Consider the following 23105-nt stretch of genomic DNA (forward strand, 5'->3'; position numbering starts at 1 on the left):
CAATAAGTGTGGTAAGGCCCACAAATGGTCAGTCTGCCCATGACCAGAACCACTGCATGCAAACCTCAGACCAGAACCAATGCACGAAAAAACCTCAGACCAGAACCAATGCATGGAAGACCTCAGACCAGAACCAATGCACGGAAGACCTCAGACCAGAACCAATGCACGGAAGATCTCAGGCCAGAACCAATGCACGGAAGACCTCAGGCCAGAACCAATGCACAGCAAACCTCGGACCAGAACCAATGCACGGAAGACCTCAGACCAGAAATGATGCACGGAAGACGTCAGACCAGAACCAATGCACTGCAAACCGCAGACCAGAACCATTGCATGACAGTCCTAAGGCCAGAACCAATGTAAGTAGTAAGAAATGCACAGAGTGCACAGGTCAGTAGTAAGAAACACATAGTGGCAAATAATGCAGAGTTCAGTAGTTAGGAAAGCAAAGCTCAGCAGCAAGTAACACACAGAATGCAGAGGTCAGAAGGAAGTAACGCACAGAACGCAGAGGTCAAAAGGTAGTAACGCACAGAACGCAGAGGTCAGAAGTTAGTAGAGTGCAGAGGTCAGAAGTAAGTAATGCACAGAACGCAGAGGTCAGAAAGTAGTAACGCACAGAACGCAGAGGTCAAAAGTAACAGAGAATGCAGAGGTCAGAAGTAGGTAACACATAGAACGCAGAGGTCAAAAGAAAGTAACACACAGAGTGCAGAGGTCAGAAAGTAGTAATGCACAGAACAAAGAGGTCAAAAGGAAGTAAAGCACAGAAGACAGAGGTTAGAAGGAAGTAACACACGGAACCCAGAGGTCAAAAGAAAGTAACACACAGAGTGCAGAAGGAAGTAACACACAAAATGCAGAGGTCAGAAAGTAGTAATGCAAAGAACAAAGAGGTCAAAAGGAAGTAAAGCACAGAACACAGAGGTTAGAAGGAAGTAACACACGGAACGCAGAGGTCAAAAGGAAGCAACAGAACACAGAGGGGTCTATTCACAAACTGCCAAAGGATCTGGCCGTAGCTTCGGCCGATCCTTCGGCTAGCTTCGGCCCCAGGACCCCTTCGGTTCAGGAGAACCGAGGGGGTGCTGTACGGGCTATTCACAAGTCAGAAAGAAGTAACAAACAGAAAGCAGAGGTCAGAAGGTAGTCAAAGGAAATCAAGCCATGATTTATGGAAATCAGTAATGTTATTACAAAAAGGCCAAAATCTCTTTGCTATCTATGCCTGCACTGTTCACAACAGTTTTGCCAAATCGCTAACAAATTCCGTCTGATGTTGTCTGGGAAGTAAATATACAACAAATTTAGCCTTATTCACATGCGACATGTCCTTAATATCACAGCCGACAAGAAGCAAAAAAAGCATAATTTGTAGGTTTTTGCTCACCTTTAGTCATTCTTTGAAAAAAATTAAAATTGCTGGAGAATCGTGGATACTGCACCAGAGCTGTGGAAAGTCCCCTGCCAGGCCCCCTGGTATTCACATATATGAGCTCCCTCTGACAAAGCCGTGAACATCAGTGACAGGTAGCTGTGTGCTAAGCTCCTCTCACTGAGAGGCAGCTCTGCCTGTACGCTACAGCCCTCAGTGTGCCGCTGGGCCATAACATGGAGGACGAATTGAGGACAGCATTCGTCGGCATTGCAGGACAATCAGTATGTAACCCGAACGGTCAGTCCGCCCCTGATCACTAGCAACTGTTCTGCCTCTGGGCCATTCTGCTTGTGCGAAGTATCAGAAAGTCAAAGGATGAATCCACTAATGCGCTGTAGAGAATATTTAGGCAGAAAGATTCTGCTTGGGAGAGGACTCTGACATTGGCAAACATAAACTATAACAGGGTAAAAAGGTAAGCCATGCTCCAAACCCCTATTTCAAAAATCTTTTTGTAATATAAATATATAATGACCGTGAGTGGGCAAAGGAAACTTTTTGTGCCCAACAAAAAAGGTACAGTGTAGCTGCATATTTTGTGGTTAGTGATTGGGCCATTCTGAGCGCTTGATGGATAGGCCATCATGCAAGAACAAATACATTCTTTCCACAAATTAGATCAATGCCTAACTGCAGAAAATTACACTGGAAGCACAATATTTTTACAAATACGTCTTTAACAATTAATTAATGAGTTTAGAAATTAGTGGGCTGTGCCTCTAATACCCTATTCTATCCTACTCTGTATATTGAAGGCAACAAAGATGGTTCTCTACTGGCCTGGCCAATGGGGCACACATACCTAGTGGGTGTTACTGTGATCTAGAAAAATATTTTCGCGTTAACATCAGTGCTATAGTAGGTGTTTATTGGTTGATAAAAGCACACATCTGCTCTGCTTGTTTCTAAAGGAAACCATTGTTTTGTATTTTAAAAAGTCTTTAAAAATTTGAAATTTCAAATAAACCAAATCTTGCACCAGTAACTCAGGCTCATTAGGACATTCTAGCTGGAAAGGAAATTAGCAGTCAAAGAATTCCTACATTAAATACCTAAGCACCTCACTGAGTGATATATAATTAAAAAGCACTGAGTTGAAGTCCAATACTTGAGGAAAACATCCGTAACCTTCTGCTGTGGTCCTGAATGAGTTGAAAACCCGATATTACATTGTCCAGAGGTGAAGAAAATCTACAAATGTGCATTCAGGATTCAGTTAAAGGAAACCTGCACTGAGAAAAATGTGGCTACAATTGTTGCTCTCTCCTTTTTAAAATGCTTGTTGTCTTTTCGGTCAATGCTGATTCAAAAGATTTAGTACTTTCCCAGAACAAGTACAGAGATCAGGAGTTCTACCTACACTGACTGCTGCATTCTTGCTCCAGGACAATTTCTCAAAAAGAACTGAGGACAGACACAGCCACACAAGTAGAGATTTCAGAAGGACGTCAACAATAGCATCCTTGGACTTAGAATTTGAAAAAAATTGTCTGTGCTGCTGATAGACATCATGGCCCATGCCCTCAAAAACCAGTTTTGGAAGCTTGACAGTTTCTAGAGCAACAATAGAGAGAAGGTTCTAATTTTCTCCTTAAAGTAGCAGTAGTCTTAATTTTGTCATGTTAATAAATCATTAGCCACTAAAAAAAAACAATCCTCTGTAAATCATTTTCTTTGATTATAGGTGAAAGCACTTACAAATAGATATGATCACCACTGGTTGATCTAGATCATTAATCAGCACTTCCCTGAACTTCTGGTTGGGAAGTGAATACTGAGTAGGTCAAATGATCACCTTCTTTGGGACTACATGTCCCATCATCCCCAGCGCTATGACCCATCCTCCTGAACCCGGTCGCCATCATTCATGCATACAATAGAAAAGGAGCTAAGCAGGGATTGCATTGCTAGGGTTCACCTTCAGGGCTGCCCATGTGTTTACTACTATCATGTACCAGGTAGAGGACCAAATAGTTAAGGAGGCCTCCTTTGGAACTCTTGTCCCACACTACTGAGAGTGGAGACAGGAAGTGAGAGGACAGACAGCAGCACAGGTGCCAGGGGGTGTAAGACACCGTGCCTGGTTAAGTCCAGAAGATGGTTTCCAAGGAAGCAAGAAGCAGGCAAGGATGAAGCCGGAAGGTCAGCGAGGAACACTGCAGGAGCAGGACAAAGTCAGGCAGGCCAGGGTCAACAACAATCAGCCAGCGAAGTACAAGAGCAGCAGGCAGAAGAATAGTCCAGGAACATGCAGAGGTCAGGGGCAGACAGCAAGCAGGCCATGTCTCTGGAAATCCGGGTCAACACAGCAGAACACAGGAACAGGCAGAATCACAGGAACACACACACAAGCTGAAAGACCATTCAGCAATGACCCACAGAACAGGAAGGTTTAAATAGGGCCATCTATCAAGGGGAGTTGTGTCATATCCTGTGCACAGCATTAGCGCGTCTTTGCACATGTGGTATGTTGCACGCACATGCGCATTAGGGCATGTTTCCCGCAAATGCAGAAGACATGGCCACGTACACACACAGCATGAGAACCACAAAGCATTGATTAGCCGTTTCTCATCAGAACAGTATTGCAATACTCAGTGCCTTGCCAATTAGCTGATCAGCAAATGTCTGAACATGTCATCTCAGCATGTTATAATTCTCCACGTTACTTTCTTGGTTAATTCAGTTTCACATTTGTCTCCAATTGAGAACAAGCAACCAAGACATGATTCATGGTTAAAAGAGGGAAAAACCAGATTAAATGCTCCTCGTTTCCTTTCTCCTCCTTATTGGCAGCTTCTTCAAGTGCAGAGCTCTGGAAAGCTGAATTACAGAGACTTTCTCTATTACTGCTACTAGATGAGAGATGAACAGCGTTACAGGAACACAGGCCAAGGTCCTTGAGATAGGAAAACGCCAAGGAGCGCGAGAAGTATAAACCAGGATGTGGAATACTAGGAGACCAGTAATTAACTCCAAACTAAGGCAATCAGCAAAGGAGCATCACAGGGAAAATGTTATAGAAGGCCTCCCACTTTGATTTCTCTATTCCTCCACAGGGATTCCGCTACAGTAACACAAAAGGGCCAAATCGTTAACATGGAGTTATTCTAACTCCATTTGTTTCTTTACCACACCATAGTTTTCTTATGAGAATGTTCTATTTAACATCTAAATACTGTATTACACGGTGTGCACAATTATTAGGCAAGTGAGTATTTTGACCAAATCACCATTTTTGTGCATATTGTCCTAACGCCAAGCTGTATAAACTTGAAGGCTTATTGGATTTAAGCATAACAGGTGATGTGTATTTGTGTAATGAGGGAGGGTGTGGCCTAAGGAGATCAAAACCCTATATCAAGGTGTGCATAATAAATAGGCAGCTTCTTTTCCTCAGGCAAAATGGGCCAAAAAGTTTTTTTAACTGACTCTGAAAAGTCAAAAATTGTAAAAAGTCTTTCAGAGGGATGCAACACTCTTGAATTTGCTAAGATATTGGGGCGTGATCACAGAACCTTCAAACTTTTTGTTGCAAATAGTCAACAGGGTCGCAAGAAACATGTTGAGAAAGAAAGACTCAAATTAACTGCAAAAGATTTGAGAATAATCAAACGTGAAGCTACCAGGAACCCATTATCCTGCAGTGCAGTCATATTGCAGAACTGCACCTACCTGGAGTGCCCAGAGGTACAAGGTGTTCAGTGCTCAGAGACATGGCCAAGACACTGAACAAGACACATAAGTTGAAACGTCAAGACTGGGCCAAGAAATATCTGAAGAGATTTCTCAGGGCTTGTTCACATCGAATGCGGTGCGTTCCAGAGCAGTAGCTGCATTGAATTCAATGGAAGGGGCGTGGAAGCGGTGCCACTGAATTCACTGCACCGCCACGACCCCTCCCACCCCAGAATGCAGGGGAAAGTTTCGTGAAGATGACGGTGTGTTCCAGCAGCTACCGCTCTGGAACGCACCGCATTCGGTGTGAACAAGCCCTCAATGGTTTTATGAACTAATGACGTGAGAGTGACTCTTGACAGACCAGATGGATGGGCCCAGAGCTCCACTTTGACTCGGATGCCAGCAAGGTGGAGGTGGGGTACTGGTATGGGCTGGTATTAATAAAGATGAGCTAGTTGGACCTTTTTGGGTTGAAGATGGACTCAAAAATCAACTCCCCAAACCTACTGCCAGTTTTTAGAAGACACTTTCTTCAAGCAGTGGTACAGGAAAAATTCTGCATCTTTCAAGACAATGCTGATTATGAAGGACAATGCTCCATCGCATGCATCAAAGTACTCCACTGTGTGGCTAGCCAATAAAGGCCTTAAAGATGAAAGAATAATTACATGGCCACCTTCCTCACCTGACCCAAACCCTATTGAGAACTTGTGGGGCCTTCATAAATGGGAGATTTACGGTGAAGGAAAACAGTACACCTCTCTGAACAGTGTCTGGGAGGCCGTGGTTGCTGCTGCACAAAAAGTTGATCGTCAGCAGATGAAGAAAGTGACAGACTCCATGGATGGAAGGCTTATGACTGTTATTGAAAAGAAGAGGGGCTATATTGGTCACTGATTTTGTTTTTGAAAATGTCAGAAATGCTTATTTGTAAATTTTGAGTCGTTTGTTTATTATTCTCACTTTAAGGCCTCTTTCACACACAACGCAAGCAAAATTGTATATTGCGTATATTATATGCATGCACTATATGCAATCCCAGAATGCATCACTCGTAATGGAATTTTAATGTGCTGTACGCATGTGCGCGCGTATATGTGCGTAAACACGCGTATGTGCGCGTAAATACGCAGAGATACGCTGCCCGGGCGCAAATATACTGCTCCATACGCGGCTGTATGTATGGAGCCATTTATTTGCATATGTTGCATATGGTACAGCGCGTATACGCGCGGCAGTGTGAATGAGGCCTAACAGATGAAAATAAACAAGTGAGATGGGAACATTTTCGTTTTCCATTTAGTTGCATAATAATCCTGCACACTAATAGTTGCCCAATAATTGTGCACACACATATATTCTCCTAAGACAGCCAGAACCTCGCTTTTACTTTCTTAAATATTCAGGTTTGAGGTTTATTAACATTTTGGATTGACCGAGAGCACTGTAGTTGTTCAATCCTGAAATGAATCTTCAAAAATACAACTTGCCTAATAATTGTGCTTTCAACCCTGTGGTAACACTAGGTCAGAAGTACATAATAGACTATTTTCTATTGTAGGATGACTGTGTCCTTTGTGCTTAAAGCCAGCTCAATGAAGACATGGTTTGATGTGGAGGAACTCATGTGGCCTGCACAGGACCCTAACCTCAACCCTAATAAACACCTTTGTGATGAACGAGAAAGTCGATTACGAGCCAGTTCTTCTGGTCCAACATTAGTCCCTCACTTTACAACAGGCACAAATTCCCACAGACACATTGCAAAATCTTGTGGAAAGCTTTTCCAGTAGAGCAAAGGCTATTAAAACTACACAAGGGGGCAACTCCATAATAATGGTGACCATGGTTTTGAAATTCAATGTCCAATAACCAAATAGGTGTAAAAGTCACGCGTTCACAAACCTTTCACCCAGGGGTGTTGCTAGTTCTAGGCACCCTCGCTGTGTACCCTAAATCTGATGCACTGGTTGCCAAGGGGGGGATTTTTTTTTTTAAGAAGGCGAGGGAGATTTACTGAGGGACAGCAAAGCACCCAGAGTTCAGTGGTTAAGAGTATGTAATGTATGGCACAGCATACACATTGCAGTTAACAGGTTTTTGTTAACTACTACTACATACTACTAATACCAGCAGTACTTTATACAACATGTCCATCAGTTGGGCTACAAATAATAATCATTTTAGTTAATTATTTACCTTCACCTCTTCTGGCTGGTCTTCAACTGTTTTCTGGTGGGGAGGCTGCAGAAAAAAAACCCAGTTTGTGTCAGAGGCAGCGCGCACCCGTGTGCTCAGGTAGCTGCTTGCTGGGTCCTCATGGCCGAGGCCCCAGCGCTGCCCCATAATGTGCCTGTAGGCTTTTTCGTTTCCGGCTCCCTCCTCAGTATCCGGCAGCCGGCGGGCTCTATCATCTCTTCGCCGGTAGTGTCGGATCGGTATCCGGTGGCCGGCTGGGCCCCCCCCATCTCTGCGCTGGGAGTGTCCGATGATCAGATCGGTATCCGGTGGCCGGCGAGCCCCCCATCTCTGCAGATCATCCAATACTCCCGGCGCAGAAATGGGGGGGCCCGCCGGATACCGATCTGTGGACTGTGTTGGATCGGATACTGGGCCCGGTAGGTCCACCCCTGACTCTTATAAATTCCTGACCCTCGCACTCTATATGAGATATTTCTCAATTTTATATTTTATAACAAAAGACCTCAATGCTCTAAAAATAATATTAATATCAACAAGGCTGAGGAAAGAAATCACAATTACAGTTTTTATCGAGAAAAAAAGTATCATAATCAACAATGATTGGGTTTTAGAGGACAAGCTACTCTATGCTGTTTCCAGACTTCTGAAGCAGGAACAAGAAGGAATAGGGAGGGGAAGCAAGACTGAAAGACCGCAACAGGCCACAAAAATTGTCATGTGCTTTTGAACCAGAACATCAAGCTCTGGATGCTGTCCAACTAAGTCCAGCACTGTATACAAGAGCATTGCGTACGTCAGGTTTGAGAAAACCTTCATTCATACACCTGTGGGAGCCTCAAGCTGGATACATGAATTTGTCTAGCTGCCTGACCCTATTCCCTATTACAGCGCTGCAAACAAATGATGGCATCAAGAGAAGTTGCTCTACTTTTTAACAGGTATGATGATTACATCACACATATAACTGCAAGAAGTCAAATCTGCTATCTGGTCATATCAAGGTATATGCATAAACTAATTAAAATTAGACAAATTTCCAGAACAGGCAAGAAAATGAAATAAAGCACTAAACTGGTTCATACAGGCTACAAAGATACATTAGCTTTCCACTATTTACAATTATCTTCCCAAATATGCAAGTGTCCCATAAGGATAAGCATACCACTTGTCAAATGTACTTGTAACTGGGCAAGGCCCAGGATGTATTAAAGTGAATCTGTAGCCAGGCTATTGACATATTTTCTTAACAAGCAGCTAATGGGCTTTAAATCAAGCTATCAATGACCTCTAGTGCTGCAACCACTATAAAGCAATGTATCCCCAAAGTTCACTGCAGGAGCACTGAAATTATTTTTTTAGCAGCTAACTCCCCCAGTTCCCGTTTCCAGCACTCAGCAGCTTACCAAACTCCAATGTAAACACATGTTATCTGGGAGGATGAGCTGAGCTGCTGGGAGAATAACTGCAGCACTTCTGATGTGAAAATTCAGGGTGAATTATTTCACAGTGCCTGCCGCTACAAAGGTCAGTGGTGACCTGTTTTAAAGCATTTACTGCTTGTTAAGAATATGTAAATGTGATACGTGAATATATAAATGTGATAAATGTGAAATGTCCATAGCTTAGTATAGCTAAGGATATTACATTTTATATATGCCGCACTGTAGAGAGGCTCTGCAGCCCTTAGAGATCCCCAGCGACTAGACGCTCCCATCTGACCCCTGTAGGCAGCGGAAGACCCATGATCGGCACCCGCCTATATGGGGAGAAAAACAAAGAAGTTCTGTCCCTGCAAACTGACCGACTTCTTCACCATAGCCGGAGCTCTGGCAAGGCAAGATGGCGCCTGAGCTACACGAGGCCCCCCACGCGGCCCTGTTCCGCAGCATAAGGGTCACGCTACGATTACTGCACGAAGGGACGGTGGTACCAGGGGCACTACACCGCCCAGCAGCTCCTCATCTACAGCCGACAGCCCACAGGATTCTCATCGGAGGAGAGAGACTCTGAAATCTTCTACACCCCAGGTACTTCTCCCTCTAGATGACACTAGGGAACTCCATGATCCCATTGACACCTTCCCTACCACTGATTCCCCTGTAGTGGACACGGTCCTGAAGGATATGCTGGTGTCATTACACAGCTCCCTACAAAGTGATATGGTGTCTATCATGCAGCAGATGATGGGAGAGATTCATGAGCTGGGGGACAGGGTGGATCATGTTGAGCATAAGATGGGAGAATATGCTGAAGCCCATAACAAACTGGTGGATGCCTGTGCTGACACATCTGCTGAGCTCCGCACTATGGCCCTGAAATTGGCAGACCTGGAAGATAGAGCCCGGCGGAACAATATAAAGTTCAGGGGGTCCCTGAAAATGTACCTCCGGTACAGCTGCGGGACTTTGTGCAAAATTTGATCAAAGATCTAATGTCCTCTCTGTCAGCCTATGAGACCATTGTTGACCGGTTGCTGAAACCAACCCATTTTCCTTGACTCAGTGCCTAGGGACGTGATAGCCCGCATCCACTGCTATCATGTAAAGGAACAGCTGATGTCCCTCTCTCTCGCTCCGCTACCCCTCTGCCTGACCCCTATAGCTCAATCTCCTTCTATGGAGACTTGTCACAAGCTACCAGAAAGAGGTTGCTACCCAAAAAGCAAGAGCCATGTTAAAGAACCAGTGACCATTCAAAAAAATATATAAATAGCTGGAATAAAATTCTGATGCCTGGGGAATACATTTCCTGAACATACAGACTTGAAGGGCACTGCACTAAGCTTCTCATTGGACTTATATAACTGAAAAAAATGGGTATCCTTAGGATTCAATGACCTGGAACAAGTATCCAGATCAGTAGCACTTCTGATATTTGATGCATTCGTGTTCTGGGACCGACACAATAACTAGCAAAACCAATGGATCACAGATGGGCACATAGCATTTTCAGAAGGAGGTCAGCAATGACAGCCTACATATTTTCTCAGCATAGGTTTCTGTTAGGTAATGACAGATGACCGCATTTTATATTTAAAGAAAATCTTTCAGGGAGAAACACGGAGGCTGCCATTGCTATCTTATGGTTCTGCAAATGTTACTTGCCTGGCTGTCATGCTTCAGGGGTTTGAGTCACTAACCAAGAACAAGTGTGCAGATAAGAACTTCTGGCTTTGCAATGACTTTCCTGATCTGTATCCTTTATTTAGTACTCACAAAGTATCGAAGCCAAAGGTTCATCATAACAGCTTTTTCAGTATTTCTAGAAGGTGGTCAGCAATGGCAGCCCCCATATGTCTCTTCGGAAACATTTACTTTAAAACTGAACTCCAGGCAAAGCACATACTGCAAAGGCAGCCCCCATATGTCTCTTCGGAAACATTTACTTTAAAATTCAACTCCATGCAAATCAAATCCATACCAGAACCTTTAGGTCTGGTCAGGAAGTTAGGAGGGACCCCTATTTAAAAAAAAGGTCATACCAGGCCTTTTAGCTCTGGTAGGAATTTTCAGGAGGAAACCCACCCCCAAAAATGGGAGAGAAAAAAACGTGGGGTCCCCGCCTACAATCCCAACCACACCTTTGAACTGAGAACGAGCGAGCCCCCCCCTGCCATACCAGGCCACATACCCTTGGCACCGGGAGGGTGCTGTTCCAGGGTGCCAATGGGGACAAGGGCCTCTTCCCCACAAGCCCTGGGGCGTTGGTTGTGGGGGGTCTGCGGGCAGGGGGGGCTTATTTGCATCAGGGTACCCATTAAAAAAGGGGGACCAGATGCGTCCCCACCTTCCTTGTGAATGAGTAAGGGGTACTTGTACCCCTTACTCATTCACTAAAGGGTTAAATACAAATAAGTAAAGAGGCCAGACTTTTGAAAAAAGACATTTAATTGAAACAAAAAACACAACAAAAATCTTTGAAAATTCCTTTAATAAAAAAAAATATCCCAAAAATTTATCCAACGACATAATCCAGGGTCAAACTGGGCGTCCAGTGTTGTCATCGATTAAGGCGACTTGTCGAAATTAAAAGACAACCCGACGCCCGCAGACCCGACCGCATGCGATGAACTCCTGCCACAGAATGAAAATTACATCACCGCTAACTCTGCCCAACTGTTTACATTTGGCCGACACCTGGCAGAGTCTTCTTGTTGGTCCCAGACAAATGAAAACAACTGGGCTCATTTGTTGTCATTTAAGGACAGCCCAATGTCCTCAAATAACCTGAGGATGCTGGTTTGTTATCGAAGGACAACAACTTGGCGGAGCCAGCTGTGACATCACGGCTGGCTCCGCCCAGTTGTCATGTAATGACAGCTCAGTGTCCTCGAGGTCACTGAATGAGAACAACTTGGCGGAGCCAGTTGTGAAGTGACGGTTGGCTCCGTCCAGATGTCATATGAGTTCGGCTCGGCTGCTGTACGGGCTATTGTGAATTGTGAAGGGCTCTGGCAGCTGAAGCTACGGCTAGATCCTTTGGCTCCTTCGTGAATACCCTCTTAGTGTCCTGTGTATTTCCTCCGCATACATTTCCTGTGATAAAGACCAATTATTAACGTTCTGCCAGGCCTGAATGGTTCTGCTTCTGTATTGGGTGAAACTTTTGGGCCCCATCCACAGCTCTGATCTCTGTACAGGCTATGTACAGAAGTGATGATAACACTGCTACTTTTACTTTGTAATATCTGGGTCTGCAGAAGCAAATGGTGCACCCAAAGTTGATTTTTATCCTTTGTGACTCAAATTGTTGACAACAGCACACTGAATGACGGTAAAGTTAAATGTTGGCACCACAGGGTGCCAGAGGATACAGGGTGGGTTGGTGATTTCAGGTATTTTGTTTTATTTGTAGGTCCTCTCTAAAGTAGGTTCCCTTTTTTTAGAATGCTAGTTTCATGGCTGTAATGCTGATGCTAATATTTTAATGCTTTTAGCTCCAGAGTCACTGACCTGGAACTGGTATAGAGATAAGGAAGTCTGACATTCATTTGCAGCATGCTTGCTCCTTGAAAGCCTCCATAATTTTCTCATGACATGAGTACTTCCTCCACCAATGGCTTTCCTTCAGAAAATACTAGCTGTCTGGCTTTGCCTGGCTTCAGTACTGCTGACCCAACAAACCAGAACAAGCATGTACCAAAAAAGCATCACAGAAAAGTCATAATTTCTCATCTCTATACTTAAATACTATTTCTAACACTGACAGAATTGAAGACAGAATTGAAGACATCAAGCATCAGCATGTTCAGAATAGTATTCAGCTCTGTATCTACACCGGATATTCAATATTGTTTAGAATAGGGGCATATTAGTCTTTGCATGCAAAACACAATGCAGTAAGGGAGTATTCTGGTCACCTTATCACCTTTCAGTCCAGATTCTCCTGGGTTCCCCGGCACTCCCTGGAAGAAAAAAAAAGAGCAGCTGTTTACAAATATAACAAATATATTTTAAAAATTGTACCATGGTCACTTCAGTAGTGTAAGAGAATTCGATAGGAGAGAGGACACAAATGTGATACAGAGGGAACATATGCTGCACTTATATGCCATAAATGCTCCCCAGAGTTTAGATTTAGTCTTATCCTGCTCATATATACATTTGTTTTCTAGCAATTTCATCAAGATTTTGGTCACAAATAATCAAATGGATTGCAACCCATCGCTGTGTGTGTGTGCATATATAAATATTACAGTATACACACAAACACACACACATGTATCGTATACATCAGTCCTGGTTACAAGGCCAATAAAAATGCAGTGTGTATAGTGAACATATGTGGCTTTATCCCAGCCTTGGACATCCCAATAGGGTGCTCAGGCAGAGATTGGATTGTTTATGGGTACCACTGATATTGCAAATGCTGTTGGAGGAAATCAAACCAAGAGTAGTGGGTCTTGAAAAGAAAAATATGCAGATTTCTCCCCACTCCACGAGTCATTTTTGAAAAGACATCTGTCCATCTTTGGCTAGGCTAATGCTGATCACACATGTTACAAATATACTGGTATGGTCTCCTTTAGTTCTGCCAATAGCTATGTAGTGCAAGTGCCTACCTGACTGGATACAGACAGAATGGATTGTGTAGACAAGCCTTACCATTACATAGTTTTGGCAAAGATTTTTGGAGATTGTACAATCAGATTTGCAGCTTTAAAGCTTGCATCAATGGGCGATTCCTTTATAGGTGCTACATCTAATCCCCTTCTAAGCTGCTTCATGCTTCTCTTGCATTTCTATTGACTTGCATTGAGAGAAAAGAAGTCCCGATTTGAACAAAAGATTGTGTACATAAGGCATTACTCTACCCAGTTAAACTTAAAAACACTAGAGTTAAGAAAGGGCTGTGCATAAGGCACATCTGCTGGTGTGCATTGTGTACCTGTGCTGCAATGCATTATAACAACACATTGCAGTCTTTACATATTGCCTTGCTTTTTTTATTTATTGAACGTTAAATATTATCTGCATTTTTTTTAGAAGTACTGCAACACACCCATATGGGTAAACAAGCCACAAATTATTTTCTAGGTGTCCTTGCGTTGGGTCTGCGTTGATCTGTAGTGATCAGAGCAGCTCAACGGACATGGTGTGAATAAGCCCTAAAACTCCAAAGGATTTTTTTCCATTTGGTACAGAGTAGGGAACAGTTAGCTTCTCTGTCAGGTTTTTCTTGCCATGTACTTGTTGGACAAAAGTTCCCTTAATTTCCTGTGAGGGTTACACCTAGGCATTTTTCTGAGCTGAGCTTCTGGTCTCTGAATATTCCTTTGAAGAACCCACTAGCAGCAAGTGGCAGTGTTGCTGGCTCCCTCAATTGTTCTCCATTGCAAAATTACTTGAGAGGTCCATCTGAATGTGACCAACTACGACTAGTTATACCATGATACAGATAAATAAGAAACCTCAAAGAGTAATACTTTTTGTATGTTTGAGTGAACTGTATGAGTTCACTCAAAATTAAACTTTTTTTTATCAAAGGAGTTCCATACTCCTTGGCATATACATGGCATATTCTGTTTTGCGGACTTACCTTCAAACCTTTAGGTCCCATGAAGCCTATAACTCCAATGGTGCCCATGTCACCCTGATAAGAACAAAATCAGGGAGGTTAGAGACAAGGAATGCCAAAACTGAAACACTGTTTACATTGACCTACAAGCATATACATTTAGCAGTTACTAAATATTTGTATATAATACTAGTGGAATTATTAAATAAATGTTATACATGAAATAATGGGCTAAGCTATAGCTATACTGGCCACAGAGTAGGCAACAAGTCAAAATAAATGCACTGGCTATCTTAGGTGAGATAAAGCTGAAACCTGAGCAACAAACTCCTCCACCAGTACACACATTTATTGAAGCAGCAAATAAAGCAAAGCTGATGTACAAAAGGCGGTAATTTAAAGCAACCACTCTAAGGAGATTTTTCATTGGTTGCTCTATATTTACTGCACTTTGCACACCACTCTTCACCTTTACAACACTCTTCAGTGTTAAAAAAAAGAGAAAAGTGAAGAACCACACAAGACCACAAGAACTCTTTGTAGGAAAAATGAACCCACAAGGGCAAATTTAAAAAGCAAATAAATCAATTATCTGGTTATTTTGTTGCGTTTTTGCTCTTGAATGCAACATTTGCTCACCTCATAGTTTTAGCCGACCTGTTACAATGAGACTGTCACAGGTCGGCTCAGTAGATCGGGAGTTGAGCGAACACATACCGGCATTCGCTCACCTCTCGATCCTGTCACGGCTCTCTGCCGTGACAGGGGAGGGGCTGGATTCCCCCCTCCCCTGACTGGCGGAACGGATGGGCGCAGCAGCTCGCGGTATACTGCAGCGACCCCATAGTTCTCCTTGAAATACATTTGGCAGGCAGGCTGGCCCACATGTTTACCCAATGAGCTCATTGAGCTGCATTGCCATTGTTTGCCATGCACCTGTAACATTCGTCATATACATAATCTGACCTTGGCTGGCTTTGATTGTTTTAAAATATTCACATTTTCCATTTTTATTTATGTTTTATCACCAATTCACTATTGGTGAGCCACAGCAATCAATCAAGCTCCCTTGTATAAACCCACATTTACGGAGCTGCATATAAGGATTTTAATTCCCTGTTCCGCAAACTACTATAAGGCTCTTAAATGGTTGGGCTGAACTCCGCCAGCTTGTCAGTGAATGCAAATAAATCTTGGTGCTAACATTTAAGCATTTTTAGTAAGGATAATTAAAATAAAAAAAGATAAGGAGTTTTTTTTACAGGCCAGGACTACCACTTACATCAATAAATAAATAAAGGCATTAATCCAGCCTCAGACATCCCATCCCATCCTCATGCCCCAGCCTGTCCCAATGTGTATAACTATCTTCTACCCTGCTCACCTTAAGGCGAGTCCTGATAACTCTTTAGGGAAGCCTACGCCGCATCCATCAAAAAGCTACTTTCACTTTCTCCATCAACTCATCCCTTACAGTTTTTACCTTGTGAATAAGTTCCTCCCCCCCTTTAGATTGTAAGCTCTCACAACCAGGGCTCTCCTAACTCTCTTGCACTGTATTGTAACTGCACTGTCTCTCTTTATTTTGTAGAGTGCTGCACAAAGCGTTATATATGGTGCTATATAAATCCTGTATAATAATAGGAAGAAGATGAATAGCTGCACAAGTAAAACCTACTCTTTCACTTCCATATTCAAACCCACAATGAAAAAATGCAAGAGTTATCTCACAGATCAGTGTTTTTCAGCTTATTACAATTAGAATCTATATTTAACAGTCAACATATTTAAGTCCCTCTACAGTTTGTTTAATTACTAGTAGTAACCTATAATTATGTTAAAAGGGATTCTAAATAATCTATAACATTCAAATAAATACTAATATTTAGGGTTTACTGATAATTCTGCACCTACTGTATAGACCCATGCATTTTATTGTGTATTGTTAAATGTGCTTGAGTGGGTTTTTTTCATGTGTTGTAGTACATTTTAGGTGGATTGCTATTTAAAAAGTCAAACCACCCAAAATTGATATTTTAGTTTTAGGAAGATAATGAAACCAACTACTTAGTGAGACAGAGAGCAGTAAAGTCTTGACAGAGGCTTTAATTAGTCCCTACTCTATCCAAAGCAACCATAAAACAGTTATTGCTATACATACACTTTAACTGTCCCCTACTCTGTTTAAAACTAAAACCACCATGATTTATGGAGAAAAGGCATCCTTGCCACTCTTAAAGTAAGGCAGGACAAATATGTGAGACATACAAACATTACACTGGTCTACCAATCTTGGGAAATGATTGACCTCCGAGATAAAATGTGTTAATTCTTACATATTTTGATTAGATGAATTAGAAAACAGGTGATAAAAGGTACTGGTTGGCTAAAGTTTTCAAGATATTTCACAATAAAGATTTATACACAGGCGAGTATATTTCCCTACAAGGGAGGGAGCTGTCTGATTATCATGATGCCTCTTAACTTCTCTACAAAGTACGGGAGAACAATGCAAATGGTACCACATGGAAGCGTAATAATTTATCTTCACTTTGGAGGCTAAAGATTATTACATAACTGTAATTTATTGTTCTTTTATTGCAAGGTACATTTGTCTTGGTCAGGTCTACGCATCATACAGTTACATCTGGTGGATTGTGAAAGTGTCATTGCCTAACATTTCCAAGGAACAGTTGCGTGAGATTTTCCCTCAGAAGCCAAGATGCCTCGAAACTGTGTAAACAACGCAGATAACCTACTGCTAAATTTGTGGGGTTATATTTGCATCTCAAAAGTGCGGTATGGCGGCAGTGGTAAAAAAGGCATACCACCTATATTTCGGATGCAATGTAGGGGATCAGGGCAAGAGTTGGGCCCCTCATTATTGTAGCATTACATGTGCAGCTTATCTGCGTCATTGGCTAAACAAGAAGAAAAAGTCCATGCCTTTTGCAGTCCCAATGGTGTGGAGGGAACCCACCAATCATAGTAGCGACTGCTATTTTTGCATGGTCCCCCAATTGCAAAAGGGATCTCAAGAAAGAAGAAGTGAACCATGGAATATCCATACATTCCATCCGAACTGCGTCCTGTACCCCATGTCGAGGACTTGGTGAGCATAAATCGCACATCCCCCTCGTAGTTTGGAATTATTTTGATGCAATTTTGACCTGAAGCTGTATCTTGGAAATTGGAGCCAATTAATACCAGGACTTAATTTTCCTTTATTAGTGACTCAATTCTGGTAAAATGTAGCTACTTTAATTTCCGAGGCTTTCTCCTTGTAGACCAGTGTTATGTTTTAGACAGCCCTTTATTGTCTCACTTAGACATAACCTGGCAGTTTCATCCATGAAAAACTGCCCAAACCTTTCAGTATAAGCATGATTTCTTTCATCTCATAAAGGGTTACGTTAACACAACCCCAGTGTGAATTTCCTATAGCCCAGTGGTAAGTGAGGTCTTCAGCTATTATTTTATCTGCACAGGCGATCTTCCCATCTGCGTACAGTGACTTGAGGATGGGCTTAGAGCCAAGGACAGCAAGTTTCCTGTAACTAGCTGAAAGAGCTTTCTATGGCCAGTGCAGAAAGGTGCTCTTGTCTGTTATGTACCTGGCTCTACTGTCATTGACTACAAGGATCTGAAGTGCACAAGCAAGGGGCCACAGATCAAAGAAACTTGAGATGTGCTCCTTCATTTTTTCAACAAGCCTGGGACAGATATAATCAGGGGTCCCAGTATTGTGCTGGAGACTTGATCTACTGAGAGGCAAAGTATTGTCTCAGTTAAGGAAACACAAAAGGCTATTTACTAGGCTTATGCACTCCCAGCTGTGATATTATGTGCATCAATAAACCTAAACTGTGCTACTTTACCCCCTCTGTGGTTGCCGGCGGGAATGTCCTTCTCCCATACCAAGCTGGCTTTGACTGTTTTTCCAAGAAAATAAATAAAACATTTTTGGAACAAGGAGGCTCTTATTTTACAGCTCAGCTTTTGCTTTGGTCTGTGACACAATCCTTCATGTTATGGATCTAGAGTAGTGACTTCCTAAAAATGTCTTTACTGCATGCCTGCTTTACAGCATAACCTGTCTATCACACAAGCTAGCTCATAGAGAAGCAGGCTAGGGAAGGAAATAGTCAGGAGGGCAAGACAGACAAGGCAAAGGAGGTGGCTGTTTGCAATTTTTCATGTGAAAGAGGAGTTCCTGGCCTGCAGAATGGACAGGAAGAAATATATCTAAAAAATACATAGGTGGAGGTCAATAACTTCAAGACATGAAAGATTTAAAAGCTTAATGAATCAGTGCAGGCAAGATAAGATATTTCCTGGGCAGCAGGCATTATGAATCGCCCAAATGCTCCGATGACTAGCCTGATACCCGGGCTTCAAGTATCAGGAAGCCGGGCAGCGAGTCATTACGCGCTGCCCGGCTTCCTGCTTGGCCGGACTGGTGATGAGGGAGCATGGAGCCGGCTTCCTGGCCAATCAGGCAGCCAAGTGCTGTGTACTGACTCGTTGCCCGTCTTGCTGATTGGCCAGCTTCGACCAATCAGAAAGCCTTGCAATGAGTCATTACACGGTGCCTGGCTTCCTGATTGGCCAGAAAGTCGGCTCCATGCTTCCTAATCAGGAAGCCAGTTATTATACGTTGCCTGGCTTCCTTAATGGGACTTCTTGTATCGGTATTACCGAGTACAGAAAAAAAATATTGGTACTCGTGCTCGATACCAAAAAAACAGTATCGGTGCATCCCTAATTACTGCAGTGCAAGGAACATGCTGATAGGAGGAGAAAGCAGACTGGTAGAGAGATGAGCTCAGCAGTCTGCTGCTTATACTGTCCAGTCACAGGCTGGAAACTGAGCAAAAAAAATGCAGCAGGGATTAGGGTGGGAAATGCGAGAAAAAAAAATCCTTTGCAGGAAAATTAGCTTCTACATATGTATTTCTTCTGTGTATTTAGCTATATGCGTAGAGTTCTGCTTTAAAGGAAACCTGCCATGAGAAAAACTTGGAGGTGGCCATTGCTGGGAATGAATGTTGCTTGACTCATGCTGATCTATTTGCTTCCATATTTCAAATCACTGACCCAGAGCTAGTGTGCAGATGAGGACTTCTGACTTTTCTTAGACTTTGCTGACCTGCATACTTGCTCTCAGTCAGTGACTAAGAAAATACACAATCCAGTGGCTCTGTATAGCAGCCTAACATTTTCATAAAGTGGTCAACACTTTCAGGGCCCCAACATTTTGCGTTATTGTGACCTGATCTTTGGTGAAAGTATTTTTCTTTAACCTTTACAATGCTCGTGTATGAAACATTTCCTGAATTAATCTGAAAAAGTTCAACAAGCCCACAGCGAGGCAGCCGAAGCGTTGAAGAAAATGTTTTTTTCAATCTTCAACTTCACAGAGTATAAACTTAGCAATCACTGAGCTTTGTGTGGTCATTAACATATTTTGTTACTTTTGCAAATTAACATTTCGTTCTATATGTGCTTATGGTAGTTAAAGGCACAGAGTCCCCTTTTTATTAATATTGGCATAAGGCAGAGAATGCTATTAACCCCTTAACCAGCATCGAATGGCAGTTAATACAAAGCTGCCGAGACCAGCTCAAGTCCGAATGACTGGTCTGTAGCTGCCCGCAGGTGTCTTTTTCCGAAAAAATCTTATTAAAGGGCAGCGAGCGGTGTAACGTGAACCTTATGCGGTTGTAAATAGCTGGGGTCTGTCCTGGATAAACAGAGGGCTGAAGGGGTCTTTATATGAGCTCGTACAAAGAGGACGCTTGTTGTAAGTTACACTCCCATGCTGCATCACTGGCGTTGCACGCTGGAGATCAGGAGCGCGTGTCCTGTAGCCTTCTATGTAATCCTCAGGAGGCAGAAAGTCGGAGTCTGTGTGGACTTCTTATATCTGCATACTTTTACTGTTGCCAACAACCCACCAAATCTGCCTATATGAAATCTACAGCTAAATTCTGGTCTAATTTTCTCTATCAAGGACTTTTCACAGTTTCCTGGTTTAATCACAGTAATAACTTAGAGAACTATGAGGTGAGTGCTTTTCACTTGCCTCATAGTTCTAGCCGACCTGTGACAATGAGACTGTCACAGGTTCGGCTCAGTAGATCGGGAAGTGAGCGAACACATACCGGTGTTTGCTCACTTCTCAATCCTGTCACGGCTCTCTGCCGTGACAGGGGAGGGGCTGGATTCCCCCTTCCCCGCTCCGATCCTCCAGCGCTGATTGGCGGAACGGACGGGGGAAGGGGCGGGTACAGCTGGCTCTGCCTTTAGATAGGCAGAGCCAGTTGTCACTCACGCAGCTGGAAAGGATCCAGACATAATTGTCGGGATCCGCTTCAGCTGCGGAGTCTCAGTATACCGCGAGCTGTAGCGGTATACTGAGCTTAGGGTGATGGGAGGACGCTAGTTTGTGTCCTCCCGTTACCCTAAGTAGAACTATGGGGAAAAGCCCTAACCCCATAGTTCTCCTTTAAGCATCTAAAATCTAGGTTTTTCCTGACTGTGTGAGTGCACATCCCCCTGGTTTACTCATATGAGTTATATTGATGTGCACACTGCTTGCTATATGATTTAAGGAAGAACTCCAGTCCAATTGAAAAAAACAGGCTAACCACAGACACGATACATTAGCTTTCAGTGCCAGGTGATTGGCACTAGTATTTTTTGGCACAAAGCTACAGGCACTAACAGAAACCATTAGACTCCCCTCCCTCCAACCCTCCCTGTAACTTTAAAGCTGATGTCATACAGGTAACACATTGCCAGCAGAAGAATGACCGAGGAGAGGCTTCCATTTACTCTAACTGAATTGCTCCCTCACTGGCCTGAAATATTGCCAAGTCTCATTTGCTAGTGAGGGAGCAACATCTTGCTGGTCCAGCTAGCAACGGAGCAGTTCAAACAAATAAATGGTATGTCAGGGGTCAATGAACTATGGTGATAAGTGGTCTGTTAGCTGTGCTGTTGACACCCTCCCTGTATCTCCAGTCCTAGCACTAACCATTCCCGTACGTCCAGTCCTGACACTAACCTTCTTTGTATCTTCAGCCGCAACACTAACTGTTCCTGAAACACAAACACTAGCCCTCCCTGTAGGCCTAACGCTAGCCCTCCATGTAGCCCTAAAGTTACCCTCCCTGTAGCCCTAACGGGGCTACAGGGAGGGACCACTCATTTGATATAGGAATGTGTCTTAAGAAATGTGCAATTCCAAGCCAACTGTTTGTTTCCTGAAAATATTCCACAATGAGAGCTGTGCAATAGACCAACTTTTACAGGAAAAATTGATCCATGGAACTGAAATTCCATTGTACACTCTTTTTACATGTGTGCTTTGCAATTGTAACATAATCAAGTGATTGCGCACAGTAGTTATGCGTATTTCCTGTACCATTTGTTCAGTATTATTTTCACAAAGCATTAGATATCTTTATTTGGCATGATGGAGGCTATTGTATGCTGTGGTTTAATCAAAGCAATCTGTGTTTTGTTGTTTTGCTTGGTATGGTGGCCATATAGTATAATGCGCCTTATGCACTAAAGAAAGAAGAACATGTGTCTGCTGAGGGCCCATCAATGCTTTTTGCACACTGTATTAAGAATGCCTCTTGTAGTCAACTTAGGTGTCCTGCCTTCCCTGCAGTTGTAACTAATGAATCATAAGTGTAATGCCTTGTGTTCTGTGGTTTTTTTGTACAATACATCTACCTCACATATGCAATGTTTTGTTTTGGGTGCTGCAAATGTTTCTCCTGTTTAAAGTTGGCCATACCACTGTCAATTTCTTTCCTTCAACCCGTGGGCTGAACATAAGACATTGACGCAATTCCTCCATCAACACAAATAGCGCGTCGATCGAGGAATCACCGCTGTTTGCACTGTATTGTGACAGGTGACGCCGGAATATCCGATCAGAGTGGGCAGCTCATTGGCTGCCAGCTAAGATCGTATGAAGATTTTTCCAGCCGGCTCCTTCGATCTGCTGATCGAGAAATGCCTGCTGAAAGGGAGCTCCAACAGCCCCATACACTGGCTGAATTTCGCTCGGTACATTAAAAACCATCCGAAATTCGGCCAGGGTATGGGCACCTTAATTCATCCTCATTTTGATGTTCAGTACAGTTGCCTCTCCAATAGAGTCTGCTCTGGCCTTGCTGTCAAGTGTTGCCATCTCTCCAACAACAGTCCCAGCAAACTTTGGAAGGCTTTGCTGTAGTAGCAGTGTATGTCCTAGAATATTTACACTGGCTTGTTAAAAATGGTCATTCCTGGGGCGCAGATAAGGAAAGGGGCCCAAATTCCACCAGAGTGTCAGCCATAGACATCACTAGCACTGGGGGCACATGCCCTGGGTCTCCTCTCCCGTGCCCCCTTAGTAATGCCCGCACAGTACGCAGGTGTCACTTTAATGCTGTAGGCCATGTCACCTGCAAAATTAGGACCTTAAGTACAGTGCGACTCAGAGCAAAGAAAGGCCCCTAACCTCCTCTTTGGTTCCCTCACATGACACAGCAAATGGAACCCCAGGACTTCCCTTCACTGTGCGTGCGCAGGTCATCACTATCTGGGAGCCTTTTAGAGGTGGAGGAATTGAGTTGGAGGAAGATTAGTCCTGAGGGAAAAACAATCCCTGGCGGGAGGGAGGGGGGTGAGATTGTGCTTGAGAAAAATTTGAGACATTTTTTTTTGGGGGGGGGGGTGTGATTGTGTTGGAGGGGCATTTGTG

General features: G+C 43.3%; 1 protein-coding gene across 1 annotated transcript in view; it reads right to left on the reverse strand.

Moving 5' to 3' along the window:
• Window positions 1-23105, reverse strand: part of COL27A1 (collagen type XXVII alpha 1 chain) — a 310533-nt gene that overhangs the window by 167704 nt on the left and 119724 nt on the right. Inside the window, exons 15-16 of the mRNA XM_018561833.1 lie at window positions 14363-14416; window positions 12684-12728 (exon numbers count right to left, since the gene is read on the reverse strand). Of these exons, the coding sequence (XP_018417335.1) occupies window positions 12684-12728; window positions 14363-14416 (99 nt within the window). The remainder of the gene's footprint in view (window positions 1-12683; window positions 12729-14362; window positions 14417-23105) is intronic.

Source organism: Nanorana parkeri, unplaced genomic scaffold (genome assembly GCF_000935625.1).
Source record: "Nanorana parkeri isolate BGI_ZX_2015 unplaced genomic scaffold, ASM93562v1 scaffold547, whole genome shotgun sequence".
NCBI lineage: Eukaryota > Metazoa > Chordata > Amphibia > Anura > Dicroglossidae > Nanorana > Nanorana parkeri.